Below are 12,795 nucleotides of genomic sequence, written 5' to 3'. Positions count from 1 at the left end.
TTCCAGCGTGATCTGCATGCAGAGTTATTCACAAGTAGCATTTGTTGGCAAAACCGTCTCGAAGTCAAGAGCAATATTTCTATTGAATTAAAAGAGTGTAAACAAATACACTTGTTTACATTGTAATAGGGCCACTTCACCTCACTGGAAGTTTTGTTGGCTCGCTCTGAATCACAGAATATGGCGCTGTGCATACCTGGAAATTGAATCTATTTTGAGATGTAAATGGGAGGTTTTACACACTACTGTGTACATTTTGCTTTAATCAGTGTTGATTATTTCTATCCTCGAAATATAAACATAGTGTTGCAGTTCCCCAGCTAATTTCCTACATAAATAAGTATCCTACTCTAAGTATCTTTGGTTGATGCTTTAAAGGACTTAAAAAGGATTTGTTTCAGAATAACTGGACCAGGTAAATAGCAGTTGAACAAAACTGTAGTTAACTTCTGCATTCGAATCCTCCATTGGTGCTGTATAAGCGTGTCTGCGCACAGATAATGTGGCCAGCTCCTGTTTACAGGACACTTGTATTTTGAAACTCAATGCGTGAAGCTGTTCTTACACTTGCACATGCGAGTATTGATATGCAGTTGGTTTATGAAGTTCTCCGATTATGACGTTGCTGTTTTTTTTTACCTTTTATTTTAGTACTATAAAGCACAGTTAATTCCATATTGGCAAAAGCTGAAAAAAAAAAAACGCCTGCGCCTACAGCATCAGAACCCATTTCACAGCACTGTGTGCTTGAATTCAACCCTATAACGTGCGTCGAAGAGCACAGCGGGGAAAAGAGACAGAGGCTCTTGGCTAATCAAGTCACACCAGTCTCTCAGACAGGAGCAGGCAGGAGCTGCCTCTGTCTTCTCACTGGCACTCAACCTCCACTTCATCAACTCTGCATTGCAGGGGTGTGTGGTGGTGGGGAGGGTGCAAAATGCCCTTTTTCCCCGCACGTGTGTTTCTGTGAGAAGATCACTGACGTGGCCCAGGTTCTGTGACAAAATGTGCTTCAACAAAGGTAAAATATGAGTAGTGCCAACCTTTGAAAAGGACTTTTTTTTAATAGTTCTTCTGAGATACCTTTGAAATTTTTTGTCTTTTTTAAAACAAATTGAGGAGATTTGAAGGAAGCAAAAAAATTTTTGTTTGAGTTTTCTCTTGATATTTCTTTCTAGTGTGCGTACTTGAGTATGACATATAAAACTAAAATATTCAAACTTGAGGCCCAGGGGGTTTCTTTCAATTCAAGCCCTCGACCAGGCCTGTGCTGTCTATACTTTCCAAGATAATTAAAGATGTGTAAGAGCACATCCTTCCAGGTGGAAATAGCCCAATTCACAAAGGTAAAATAAAAAGTGCTTTTAAAATAATGCTTTTGAGGCATTGTTAGTAAATGTTCCTTTTTAAAGAACATCAGGGAGACTTGAAGGGAGCAAATCTAGTGAGTTTTCCTTCTTTCTTAGTTGAACCTGAAAAGCATCTTTTCCAGACACAGAACTGGAGAGGAAACCCTCACCCCAACCCTCTGCCTGACTGACCCTCTGAGAATACTGTTGAAATGCTGTTTCTGCCGAACTATTTGTGTATCTTTTCCTTGTGAATAGTTGAACAAATTCATTTCATTTTGATCTCTTGGGAGATGACTGAAGCCACAGGCTTTTGAGACAGGGGATTAAAGCATGCCTGTGAAGACCTTATTAATGCTGTAGGAAATAAGCATGCTTCTCCTCTGAGGAGAAGATACAAGGCTCTCTTTGCAAACGGAATTCTACTTCTCCAATACGTATTCCTTTTTCAGTATTATTGCTGTTTAAATCATGCCATTGGGCTTGAACTGCAAAAATAAACCCAGTACATTAAAAGAAACTTAACTTAAAAAACACACTAAAGATGTTTAATGTCATATTCAGATGACCACGTGACTAGCTAGATATTCACCAGGACACTTTGAGACAGGATAGGAAACTAAAATTGACTTTAAATTAAAAGACATCACTGTGTAAATTCAGCATTACTCATTTGCTGAGATGGAAATTGATGATAACTTGCCCATACCAAGTGAGTGTGTGATGCTGATCAGCTGTTCATTATTACTATCATCAATCTGACCATGTCACGGATTCGTTCATAGGAGTATCTTCACAACATATTTTATGTTGACCAAACCTAGTCACTTTGTCATGTTTTGTAAGTGTAAAAACAGTTATTAAAGAAATGGCATGAATACTTTGAATTTTTACCTCTGTGCTGGTATTTAATCAGCCGAACTGAGTTTAGCAAAGGCGTGATGCTGAAGGTTACACATCAGAGTAGTTTAATATATACACAGCGTCCCAGTAGATGGAGTCAAATGGTCATGAGTAAGTACAGTACTTGCTAGGATTATGGTTGCTCACTGAATCACAGCTTTTCAGGAGAAAACCTGAGCCCAGCCCATCGGAAACTAAGCTAGTCGAGTGCTTCATTGTGTTTTGTAGCATTTTGTTTAATTTTACAAGCCCTTGTAAAATTAGCCCCAGATTGCACACGTGAAGACTAAATGATTTTTTGACTCCACGTATTGATCTATATAGGTCTATGGAAAATTAGATAATGAGCATGAAATATCCAACATCTGGTAATAGCTAATGAAAGAGCCCTGCGGCCAACGAATTTAAAATGATGGAAATTCTGGTGCAGTGTAATTCGCTTTTTTCCCCAATTAAGCCCCAAGGTATGACTGACTATGTTCTCAGAAAATGCGTTTTATTACCTCTGAGAATGGGTTTGCCAGAAATTTCATTGCTGGGCGTATCCACAGATGTCAAGTAACAGCTTGTCACTGGCGTGCATATCTTCAGTGTAGCTGTTCTACCAGGTAGGGCAAAGATCTGTTTCACTTCAGCATCACTGTGTGGTTGACAGAGAATGGGCTGGGACAGTTGGGACCAACACTGTCTAGTAATTAAAAAAAAAAAGTTCTAAAAGACAGAAAGAATCCTGTGACCGCATATCACTTCATATGCATATTGTGCAATACAACGTGCAGTGGGGTTAGAAGACTTCAGAAGATTTCACAACGATAAAAAGGCCCTACAGAAAATGATGTTCCCCCCATCTGATTCCGCTGTTCCTCCTCTTGTTCCAGGTGAAAGTTTACAACCTCACAGAGTACGAGCACGGAGCGGACGATGTCCTGGTGCTGGCTACAGACGGGTTGTGGGATGTGCTGTCCAATGAGGACGTGGCTGAGGCCGTCACCAACTTCCTGGCAAACTGCGATCCCGACGATCAGCACAGGCATGTCTTTTTAAATAGTTGTTGACCGTTAAATCCGAAAAGCACAGGAACGAAAGTGCAGCCATTCCAGGTTTTAATGCAGTTCCCTTGCTGCATCAAAAGTCGACACACCCTCATTGAAATGTCAGCTTTTGTCGATCTAAAGGCTGGAATCGAGACAAATCATGCCAGACCTTTTTTTCACCTTTAATAAGATCTTGTAACCCACCATATTTAGGTGAAAAACAAATGGATCGTTTTTAGGAAAAATAACTGAAACGAAAAAAAAAACTTTCTGCTAAAAGCTGCTTGTATATCATCAAGAATGCTTTTACCAACTTCCGCTTGCCTGTGGTAGCACTGAATGTTGCCACGTAGATACAGAGGTTCAAATCTGACACTGACACAAAGTCATGTTGGTGCATTGATCATGGAGCTTCACATGAAGTAAAGGCTGACATTTCCGTGAATAGACCTTGGAGTTATGTTGAATAGGTTATTAATAGTGTGATTTATGTAGTACAATCAGGGTCTATAAATTGTATCTAGGTTAAAGAGCACTCAACCCTTCTGACTGTAATATGAGAGAAAATGATTCTTCCCAATGCATAATGGCAATCCTTTTCCATTATACAAATCTATCAATTTTCTAAACGTTTTTTCCCATTCAGGGTTGTGGGGCAAGAGCCTATTCCAGGGCAGGGTACAGACTGGGCAGGACGCCAGTCCATCACAGGGCACACACACACACTTGCACCAGGGCCAATTTTTCCAGAAGCCAGTTAACCTACCAGCATGTCTTTGGACTGTGGGAGGAATTTAGAGCACCTAGGGGAAACCCACATGAACACACATTCAAACTCCACACAGACAGCACCCCAGGAATTGAACCCAGGGGCCTCAACGCTGCGAGGCAGCAGTACTAACCACTGCGCCACTATGCTGTGCCAGACAGGTATCATTGGATCGATTCGTTTTATTTTTTCCACACAGTTAATATCACCATAGATGACTCGAGTATTGATTCATGATGCTAAACATATTCCTCTTCTTTCATCACTTCACACTCAGACCAGATCGGTTTACACTGTACCAGTTTCCAGTTTAGTGACGGGGACACACTATGAGACAATGAGACGTAAAACCGAGGTCCTGACTCTCTGGGGTCATGAAAAAATCCCAGGGCATTTCTCGAAAAGAGTAGGGGTGTGACCCTGGTGTCCTGGCCAAATTTCCCAGTGGCCCTTACCAATCATGGTAAGGGCCTAATAATCCCCATCTCTGAACTGGCTTCATCACTCTGTTCTCTTCCCCACCGAGAGCTGGTGTGTGGTGAATGTTCTGGCGCACTATGGCTGCAGAAAAGCACTATATAGTGTAAGGAATTGATGATGATGATGATGATGATGATGATTATTATTACAGGTACATGGTGAAAGCAAGTACTCACCAGTGGCCATTGCCAGTGTTTAATTGTGCCCCTGGCAGCCTGACAGTTCCACTGTTTTATACAAGGAATGTACAAAAGAAAGGATCACGAGTGACAAATCCTGAAGTTCTCCACAGAGCTTCGGCAAAATTACCTGGACAAGAAACACTCGACATAGCCCAGCAGAAACACCCAGCAGGAAGCCCGACTGGTGGGCCAGGAGCTTCAGTGGGTGAAACATGCCAGATTTTGGATTGTCAGCTGCAGAATGCAATAAGAATAAAGATAAGACCTGCTGTAGACTTGTTTGCAGTAAGGTCAAAGCAAAAATGGAGAAACCTTGTAACGCCGTTGTGAGCTGAACTTCGCTGCTCGTTGCAGTTGCATTGTATTTTCAGACTAAACCAATTACACACCAAAGACAAGCTATTCAAGTTAATTAGACCCATTCCGTCTGCATTCAAGTTTTTAGCTGTTTTTATCCAAATATTTACTTATGTTACATTTTATCCATAATTTATTAAAATGTGTTACCGCTTCTCTCCTCTATACATCTAGTTTCTAGCCACTTTACGTGGTTCAAGGTAGTGGGGGAGCCAGAGCCTATCCCAGCAAGCCATGGGCACAAGGCAGGGTACACCCTGGACAGGACGCCAGTCCACTGCAGGGAAGACACAGACATGCACACACTCACACCAGGGCCAATTTTCCCAGAAGCCAATTAATCTGGGAAGAACCCAGAGCCCCTGGAGCTAGTTAAAATCACATCTAAATTAATTGTGTTGTGTGTGATTCTCTGATATGTTAATATTAAGGATATTTGTTATGTTAACAGTCAATTTGATATGTGTCACTAGTATTACGTAGTACAGTCCTGGTGGTTCAAATGTTAAAGCTCTTAAGCTAGCTGTCTTTATAAAGCACTTGGCACTTTACACTGGGAGTTACCCAGAACACCCGCCTGGAAGATCCCAGTCCAGGTTTTTCAGTTTTCCCATTTTAGACCGAATTCTATAAAAAGCTGGGAAGATGGAGTCTTGCCTTGTCAACTTTTTGTGGTAGCTTTGCCATCTATAGCTCCAGGGTTTGAGTGCTGCAAGTGTGACTAGAGGCGTCTTTCACTAAAAAAACCCGAAAAAACTCAAAACAGAACTTGCCATGGACAGAAACAGGCAGCTCGGCCGTCTGGGATACAAGCAGGCCTGGGAAAAAATGAATTCAGATTCTGAATTCAACCGTCGGGCGCTCGGGCCTGTGTGTCTGCCCGCTCTCCTTTCGCACGCTGTAATAAAATGAAACCCTGTTCTCTGGCGGCAACAGGTACACGCTGGCAGCTCAGGACCTGGTGATGAGAGCTCGAGGAGTGCTGAAGGACAGGGGCTGGAGGATCTCCAATGACAGGCTGGGGTCGGGAGATGACATCTCAGTCTACATCATTCCTCTGATGCACGGGAACAGGCAGCAGTAGGAGCCAACAGGATTGGCTGTAGCCTCAGTCAGGTACACAGGTGTTTAGGGTGGTGGGTGGGGGGGCAGTTTCAGCCCATCCTCAGCCTCCCTATGAGCTTCATTCAATGCTGTAAAGTTCTAATAATGCAAAATCAAGTAAACCCCCTTTGGCAGGGTGCAGTAAGCGCAAAATTGTACAAGCTTCTCTCATGAGGGAGACCTCAGGATTCCTAAGTTTCCTTTCACGAACACTGGATTGCACCAGTCCGGCGTTTCATCCACTTGGAAGGGCGCGGTCCAGATTTTTCCGTTATTTTTTCGGGTAATTTGTTTTTGTTCCAAAGCTTTGAACCATTCCACCCAGTTTGACGTCCAGTCCAGCTTTGTGTTTCGGATTTGATTTGATTTTTTCTGTCTGGCCTCACAAGGGATGTGAAGGCTCGTAATGTACCAAATCCCCCAGGTTTTTAGTTGCAATTTTCTTTATGGCAGGAAATAGCTAAACCAATGTGAGGCAGGTGCAATGTTCTGTTACTGTGTTGTTTTTAGTTGTGTTTTTATTTGCCTTCTGAGCAAATAACCTTCTTGTCTTCTGAGGTGTTTTTTGTTTGTGTTTAAATCGGTTACCAAGAAAATGTTAGTCTTTCTTGAAATGATTGAACTTTCCTTTGTGAATTTCTGTACAATGTATAAATAGAAATCACTGACGTGTATTATTCAAGTCCCCTTTAAACATGTTAAAAAAGTATTTTCTTACGTATTATGGATAGTTAACTTCACATTTATTCATACTCTTGCAAAATTTTGACCAATCATTGATTTAGCAATGAAAATGCAGGCGGACAATTAATATTTGGTTTTTAACCAGGCCATTAAAATGTATCCATTTAAAATTATAAATTTTTGGATGTGTGGAGATCGGGGACAATGCTCTGACATTCCCATGATGACAATATAGTAAATGCCAGAAATGTTTTTTTTTAACATTTTCGTTTGAAATCAACTGATGTACACCTGGTTTTCTGTGCTAAATACATTTAGCTTTATCAAGGGTATGAATAAATTCAGAGGCAAGTGTATCTAACCTGTTCTGTTCTGTCACTGTGCTGTTCTGATTCTGAATGAGAATAGCCATGTGTTTCTTGTAAATATTCTCCAAAGCAAATGTAAGTAGAAGATTTCTGTATGAAGATGTGGGCCTGTGCGCCTGTGTATTCTGTTGGCTCAACAGGGAGAAGTTCCTTCTAAGGTAGGGAGCAATTGTGCGCCTTCGGAGAATGAACTTTCACGTGTGTTTTTCATTTTATTTATGCAAGAGTCTTACTACAGGTTTATTTATGGATTATTTTAATGTATTAATTATTTTTAAGAGCTTTTCAAGCTAAAGGTTCGTCATCTGCATTAGTAGTGTCAGGCTCGTCACCTGGAGATTGACAGTCCCCTGGGTTTGAAGCCAGTAACCCCTTAATCTTTTTTTTTTTAATTGATCTCATGGTCAGATCTGCTGGATATATTCTGTATTTTGTCAGAGCTGATAAGCACTTTCTTCCAGGTACAGTTGCTGTGAACTTTTTTCAGGTTTGGGTAGACATGATTCCAGTGAATCTGATAATTAGGCCAATGAAGTCCATAAGGGCTTTGGGTTGCATTCAGTGATCAACAGACTAATATGTAACATCAGCTAACAGACCAAGGACAGAGAACATCACGATATCAATGGAGAAGTAGAGAATTGCGAACAAGAGCACTTTTTTACACAAGTTGGTGTTGGAATCTGAAATAAACTACCCTGCCATACAATGGCTTCTGCTTTCAGTCAAGAGTGAAACGAGATCCTTACAACAATTAGTTAATTTGCGCCAAAGGAACTAGATGAGACTTCTATTCTGTTATTTGCAGCCTGTTCTTTCAATATTTCACAGTATGCTTCAATCATTTAGAGATTGGTTTTTCTATATCTTTAGATGTTTCAAAATATGTGTAAAAGACGGCTTTAAAATATTCAATATTCAATATTTTGAAATATCGCAAGATTTCAACTACTTCAAAAGGCCAGATATTCCAATAGAAGCATTTCCAAATTTTCTTTTCATATTTGCGATCTTCTGACCGATTCCCTTTCACTCATTATTTAAAACCGGTATGAGATAAACATGTGTTCTTAAATTTGACCAAAATAATTTCTGGCTTGCAGGTACTTTTGCGCCTGAGCTCAAAATTGTCAGTTTTTATGATATGCGTTTGTTTATTTATTTAACACCCTTTTGATAATGGCTCGCCTCGGACTATGTCAGCCTAGGCAAGTTGAGCAAGATTTTTCCGCCCATAGGACCCATCGCCAGTGACCAGGAAGTAATTTCTCAAAATGAATAGGAAGCCATTTTAAAAGATGACATCGGCACGAAGGACAGATAGCTTAAAATGAAAATGGAAAAACAAACAAGCGATTTAAGATGTCCCAAAACGTATTTAGTGATTTTGCATAATAAAGAGGACCCAGTTTGAAAATATCTGCCAATGATATCTTTAAATTATCTTGAAATGCACATTATCACTGTAATGACACGCTACTGCATTGGGACTTGTAACGAGATCCTGAAATGTAAGAATACCCAGGTACTGGATAAGAGGCAGCTGCGCAGTTAATCTGCAAGTACCCTGCAGGGAATCAACCAGAGTTGTGCGTTACTGGAGCCAGACTGAGCGGAGATGGAGGTGAGAGGCAGGCAGCTAGCTGACAGGCGAGCTGAAGCAATCAAGCATGCTTGTACATCTGGGGCTGTGGCTAGCTGAGACTCAGGTGTGTAGCTGAGCTGAGCTGCGCGTACGGACAGAAAACTCAGTTCAAGTCTGTGGTCGAACAGGCGAGGATCACAGCCGGGAAACGAAAGGAAAGACTGTAACACGGGAAAATCCGCGAGACGTTGTCGAGACAGCAAGCAAGAGTCGGAATACAAAACAAAACACGTCTAGAGAGAAACAAGGAATCATGACTTGAGGGCATTCAGAGGCAGAACTTTGGAACAGGACACAAAGGGCTCAGAGTTGAAACTCAACGACAGAGCCCCAGGCTCTGTCAGGTCCGTCCTGACAGTATTTACCGTCAAGAACACTGGGGACAGGCCTAGTCATAAACCGACTCCAGTTGCTCTAAGTCTCCAGGTGATGAGTATCCAAGGCAACCAGCGCAGGGAGACACAAGGCTAGCTTGGCCCACTGCTTGGGATGATCTCCAGGCGATCATTTGGCCGGCGAGGGGAGGAGCTGTCTTACTGAGAGAAATGTCCTGGCCAGTCGGCTTGTTCATAAAAAATACAGATATTATTCCCCTTCTTAAACTGTTACGTAATGTAAACATGAAATTAAATGATAAACTATACACTGCTGCAAATACATTCTGATATACTATACGTCTTAATTTCTGGACTGACTTTAAAAAACCACTCGCAATATACAGTATGTTTCTGAGCCACTATAGTAACACTATTCAGTAACTGCTAGCATCAGCTAAGAGGAACAACAGCAAGGCTGTATTGTTGAACACATAATGGATCTTCAGATCTGTACCCTTGTCTTGATGTCACCCACATACTTGAAATACTTCAGAACTACTTTATACTGCATCTGGACTGCTTATCTGTTGAATTGTGTTTCATCACAAACACTTTTGCTTCTCTTTTATCCCCAAACAATAGTGAATAGTACGTCAATTTTTAGATAACAGTGAAACACTCTTTTCCCAGACTGTGATTACTCTTAAAACAGAAACTTTATAAGTGGTCAGCCCCTTTATTTTTTATTATTATTATTTTCATTTTATGCACGTTTTAGTAAGACAAAGTGAGGCACTCATTTTCCCATCCTGCATTGTGAACGCAGGAGGAATTTATTTTAGTATCTGCTCCTGCTGTGCAAAGCCACTCTTTTGTGGCGTTTGAATGAAACAAGAAGGCAGATTTAGTTAACCAGGGCTGTGTTTTTGGATCTCCGATGACAATGGAATTAAACCCTAGTAAACAGAGAGACATGTTGTGTCAGGGAGAATATTTGGAGATAGTTTTCCACAGTAGAACCGCATGGAGGGGTCAAGTGTATAACGTAAAGGTCATATTCCTCTATGCCCTCCCTAAAGCAATTCTGTTTAATCACATCCGTTCAAACATATATTTTTGTATTCTTTGCAGAATTGAGTTCTCCCTCAAGCTACATATCGTGCAACGGTACTATCAGGTGATGGGATTAGGGTCCACTACGTCAGCAGCAGCACAGACATAATGTCTATGTGTGATACAGAAGTCATGCTGAGGAACACAGAGTTAGTGTTGCTGCAGTGATGCTGCCCTTTATGTACAGTACCTCTTAGGAGTCGTGACGTTTTCATATTTCTAAATCATTCAAAGCTATATCAGAATGCACAGTTAAAAAAATCTAAATTAAAATCAATTGAGGAAACGGGTGTAAGTAAATGCACTTTTTTTATTGGTGTGGAAAATACATACAAGATTTTAATTTCAAGTATATCCTGCTGTTTTACAACTGTTAAATTCCTTCTACCTCAGTTATTGTTCTTTGGAAATAGTCGGTACGTTACAAAATACACTGTACATTAGGAAAGTGCACAGTAGAATGTTTTTCAGAGTTGAGAAACTTATGACAGTAGGGGTAAATTAAGTGGAGACTTTAATTAGAATTTAATTCGTTTACGCAACTTGAGGAATGAGGTTCTCCAGTAATTTTTCCAAGCACATTGCTCATCGCACAGTGATATGACAAGATTTCTCTTTATAAAACCCTTCAAAAATAAATATTTGTTGGGAGAAGGCTAATTTTAAACTGTGTGGCATCTTGAAATCTTACGCAAAGTAGTTACTGTTAATTAGAGAAGCAGAGGGAGCCCCTATCACATTCTGACTAGATGGAAAGAAACCCAGAAATACTCAGCCCCTACATTCATGCTCTATTTATTTCTACACTTAGCTGACTGAGCTCAAGTCTAACTTAGATAAACTACATTTCTGAGCAACTTGTTGCATTCTACAGCTTAAATGTTTTTTTCCCCATAATACTGAGGTCTTAGCTTGAAAATAATGTCATTACCTAATGAGATTTTGATTTAGTTTGCCAGAGCAAGATCCTTAATAATTAACATTTATTACAATTTATGTAGCTTCTTTCACGTGATGCACTCCAAGTCAACTTCACCAAATATTAGAAATGCTGTAGGTGTGTAAATAAGATGGAGCTAAATGCTTGAAATCACTTTATGGAGATACTGCTTCATTTTATTGGTTTTCCTTTCTGATGTAACATGACAGGATTTGCAAAGAAATCTTTCCTTGCTGTGGGGAAACATAGTAGCCTTTGTTATTGATGTTGCTCAAGAATATTCTTTTACACTACGAGACCCTCTACACTGATAGTGTGCCATACAGGTGTGACTAAATCATCATACCCAGCTGCAATATTCGGATACCTCAAAACTGCTGAAAAATATGTCAGCTGTAGTCACATAGGGAGTTTCATTCTAAAACAGGAGGTGCGCTACTGCATTTTCTTCATGAAAAGGCAGACAGTTGGGTGCAAGACGAAATAGCATTGTCAGAAAACTTAGTTAAACCAATGTTTAGATGTCAAAAGTGTACAGCACTATGTATATGTTCAGTCTTTTGGAAGGAAAATTAGAGATTATGAAGCTGCACTTTTTAAATGATTGTAACCAAACGAGTACAAATATGCTTTAATTATTGATTTGTAAAGGTTTCTCACTACTATGCCTAAATGCTCAGTGAAAATATGAAACACAAGACTCGGGCAAACAGACATATGCAGGGAACTGACTCTAACTTGTTACAACCCCCTCCCCTGATAACACTAGCCGACTATTAAGATGAGAGAAAAGTGCATCTTCTCCTATAGAAAGATGACAACAATTGCACAAAATAACTGCTTTGTTAAAAAAAATGCACTTTATATTTTAGTGTGAACTTTTTATAGTAAGTGAAGGACAACTTATTTTAACTCTTACGTTCTACAAATAATATGTTGAGAACAAAATAAAATACCTTACCAAATAGAATGTGCTTAGTTCCCTTTGAACACAAGACTGACAGAGGTACTGCTTTTTTTCCATTTTGGATTGTGCAGTAGATTGTTTTTTTTAGCATAGGCGGTGACGGAGTGCTTACACACTGTCAGGAACAGACAGGACTGTGTAAGTTTCAGCAGGGAGTCTCCACGATTAAAGTTCCTCTCTCACTGTAACTTAACAGGTGTAAAAGGTGGCCATTTTTGACTGCCCTCTCCTGGAGAATCAGACACTCTTTTGTCTCTATCATTGCCTGAAAATAGTGTACCACAGAGAATCTGGGAATGTACTTGCACAGACCCCCAGGCCAGTCACTTGGGAAATATAACAGCATGGGACTGCATGTGTCATAATTTACCCTTAAATGTATACAAAGTTATGAAGTTAAAACGACAGGTATTATGTATCTTTTTTATTCTGATGGCCATGGAGTCTTATTTTGCCACTTTGTGGAGTGTTATGTGTAAAAAAAAGGCACAAAACCTGCTAGTGTAACACTGTATTCTACAAAATATTAGAGCATGGTAGGTTCCACAGGAGTATTCTGGATGTGTCAGACATAATGGCCTAG

General features: G+C 40.2%; 1 protein-coding gene across 2 annotated transcripts in view; it reads left to right on the top strand.

The window, feature by feature from the left end:
- ppm1h (protein phosphatase, Mg2+/Mn2+ dependent, 1H) overlaps nucleotides 1–6,453 on the top strand; it is a 77,008-nt gene extending 70,555 nt beyond the window's left edge. Inside the window, exons 9-10 of one of the 2 annotated variants that reach the window (XM_088646680.1) lie at nucleotides 3,131–3,288; nucleotides 6,017–6,453. In XM_088646680.1, coding sequence (XP_088502806.1) covers nucleotides 3,131–3,288; nucleotides 6,017–6,158 — 300 coding nt within the window. In that variant the 3' untranslated portion in view covers nucleotides 6,159–6,453. Of the gene's footprint in view, nucleotides 1–3,130; nucleotides 3,289–6,010 lie in introns of both variants that reach the window. The other variant, XM_088646679.1, reaches the window with a different exon arrangement.
- The last annotated feature ends 6,342 nt before the right edge of the window (nucleotides 6,454–12,795 follow it).

Source organism: Lepisosteus platostomus, chromosome 9 (assembly GCF_059453375.1).
Source record: "Lepisosteus platostomus isolate fLepPlt1 chromosome 9, fLepPlt1.hap1, whole genome shotgun sequence".
In the NCBI taxonomy this organism is placed as follows: Eukaryota; Metazoa; Chordata; class Actinopteri; order Semionotiformes; family Lepisosteidae; genus Lepisosteus; species Lepisosteus platostomus.
Note: the sequence above shows the minus strand (reverse complement) of the source record. Positions and strands in the feature narration are given on the sequence as shown.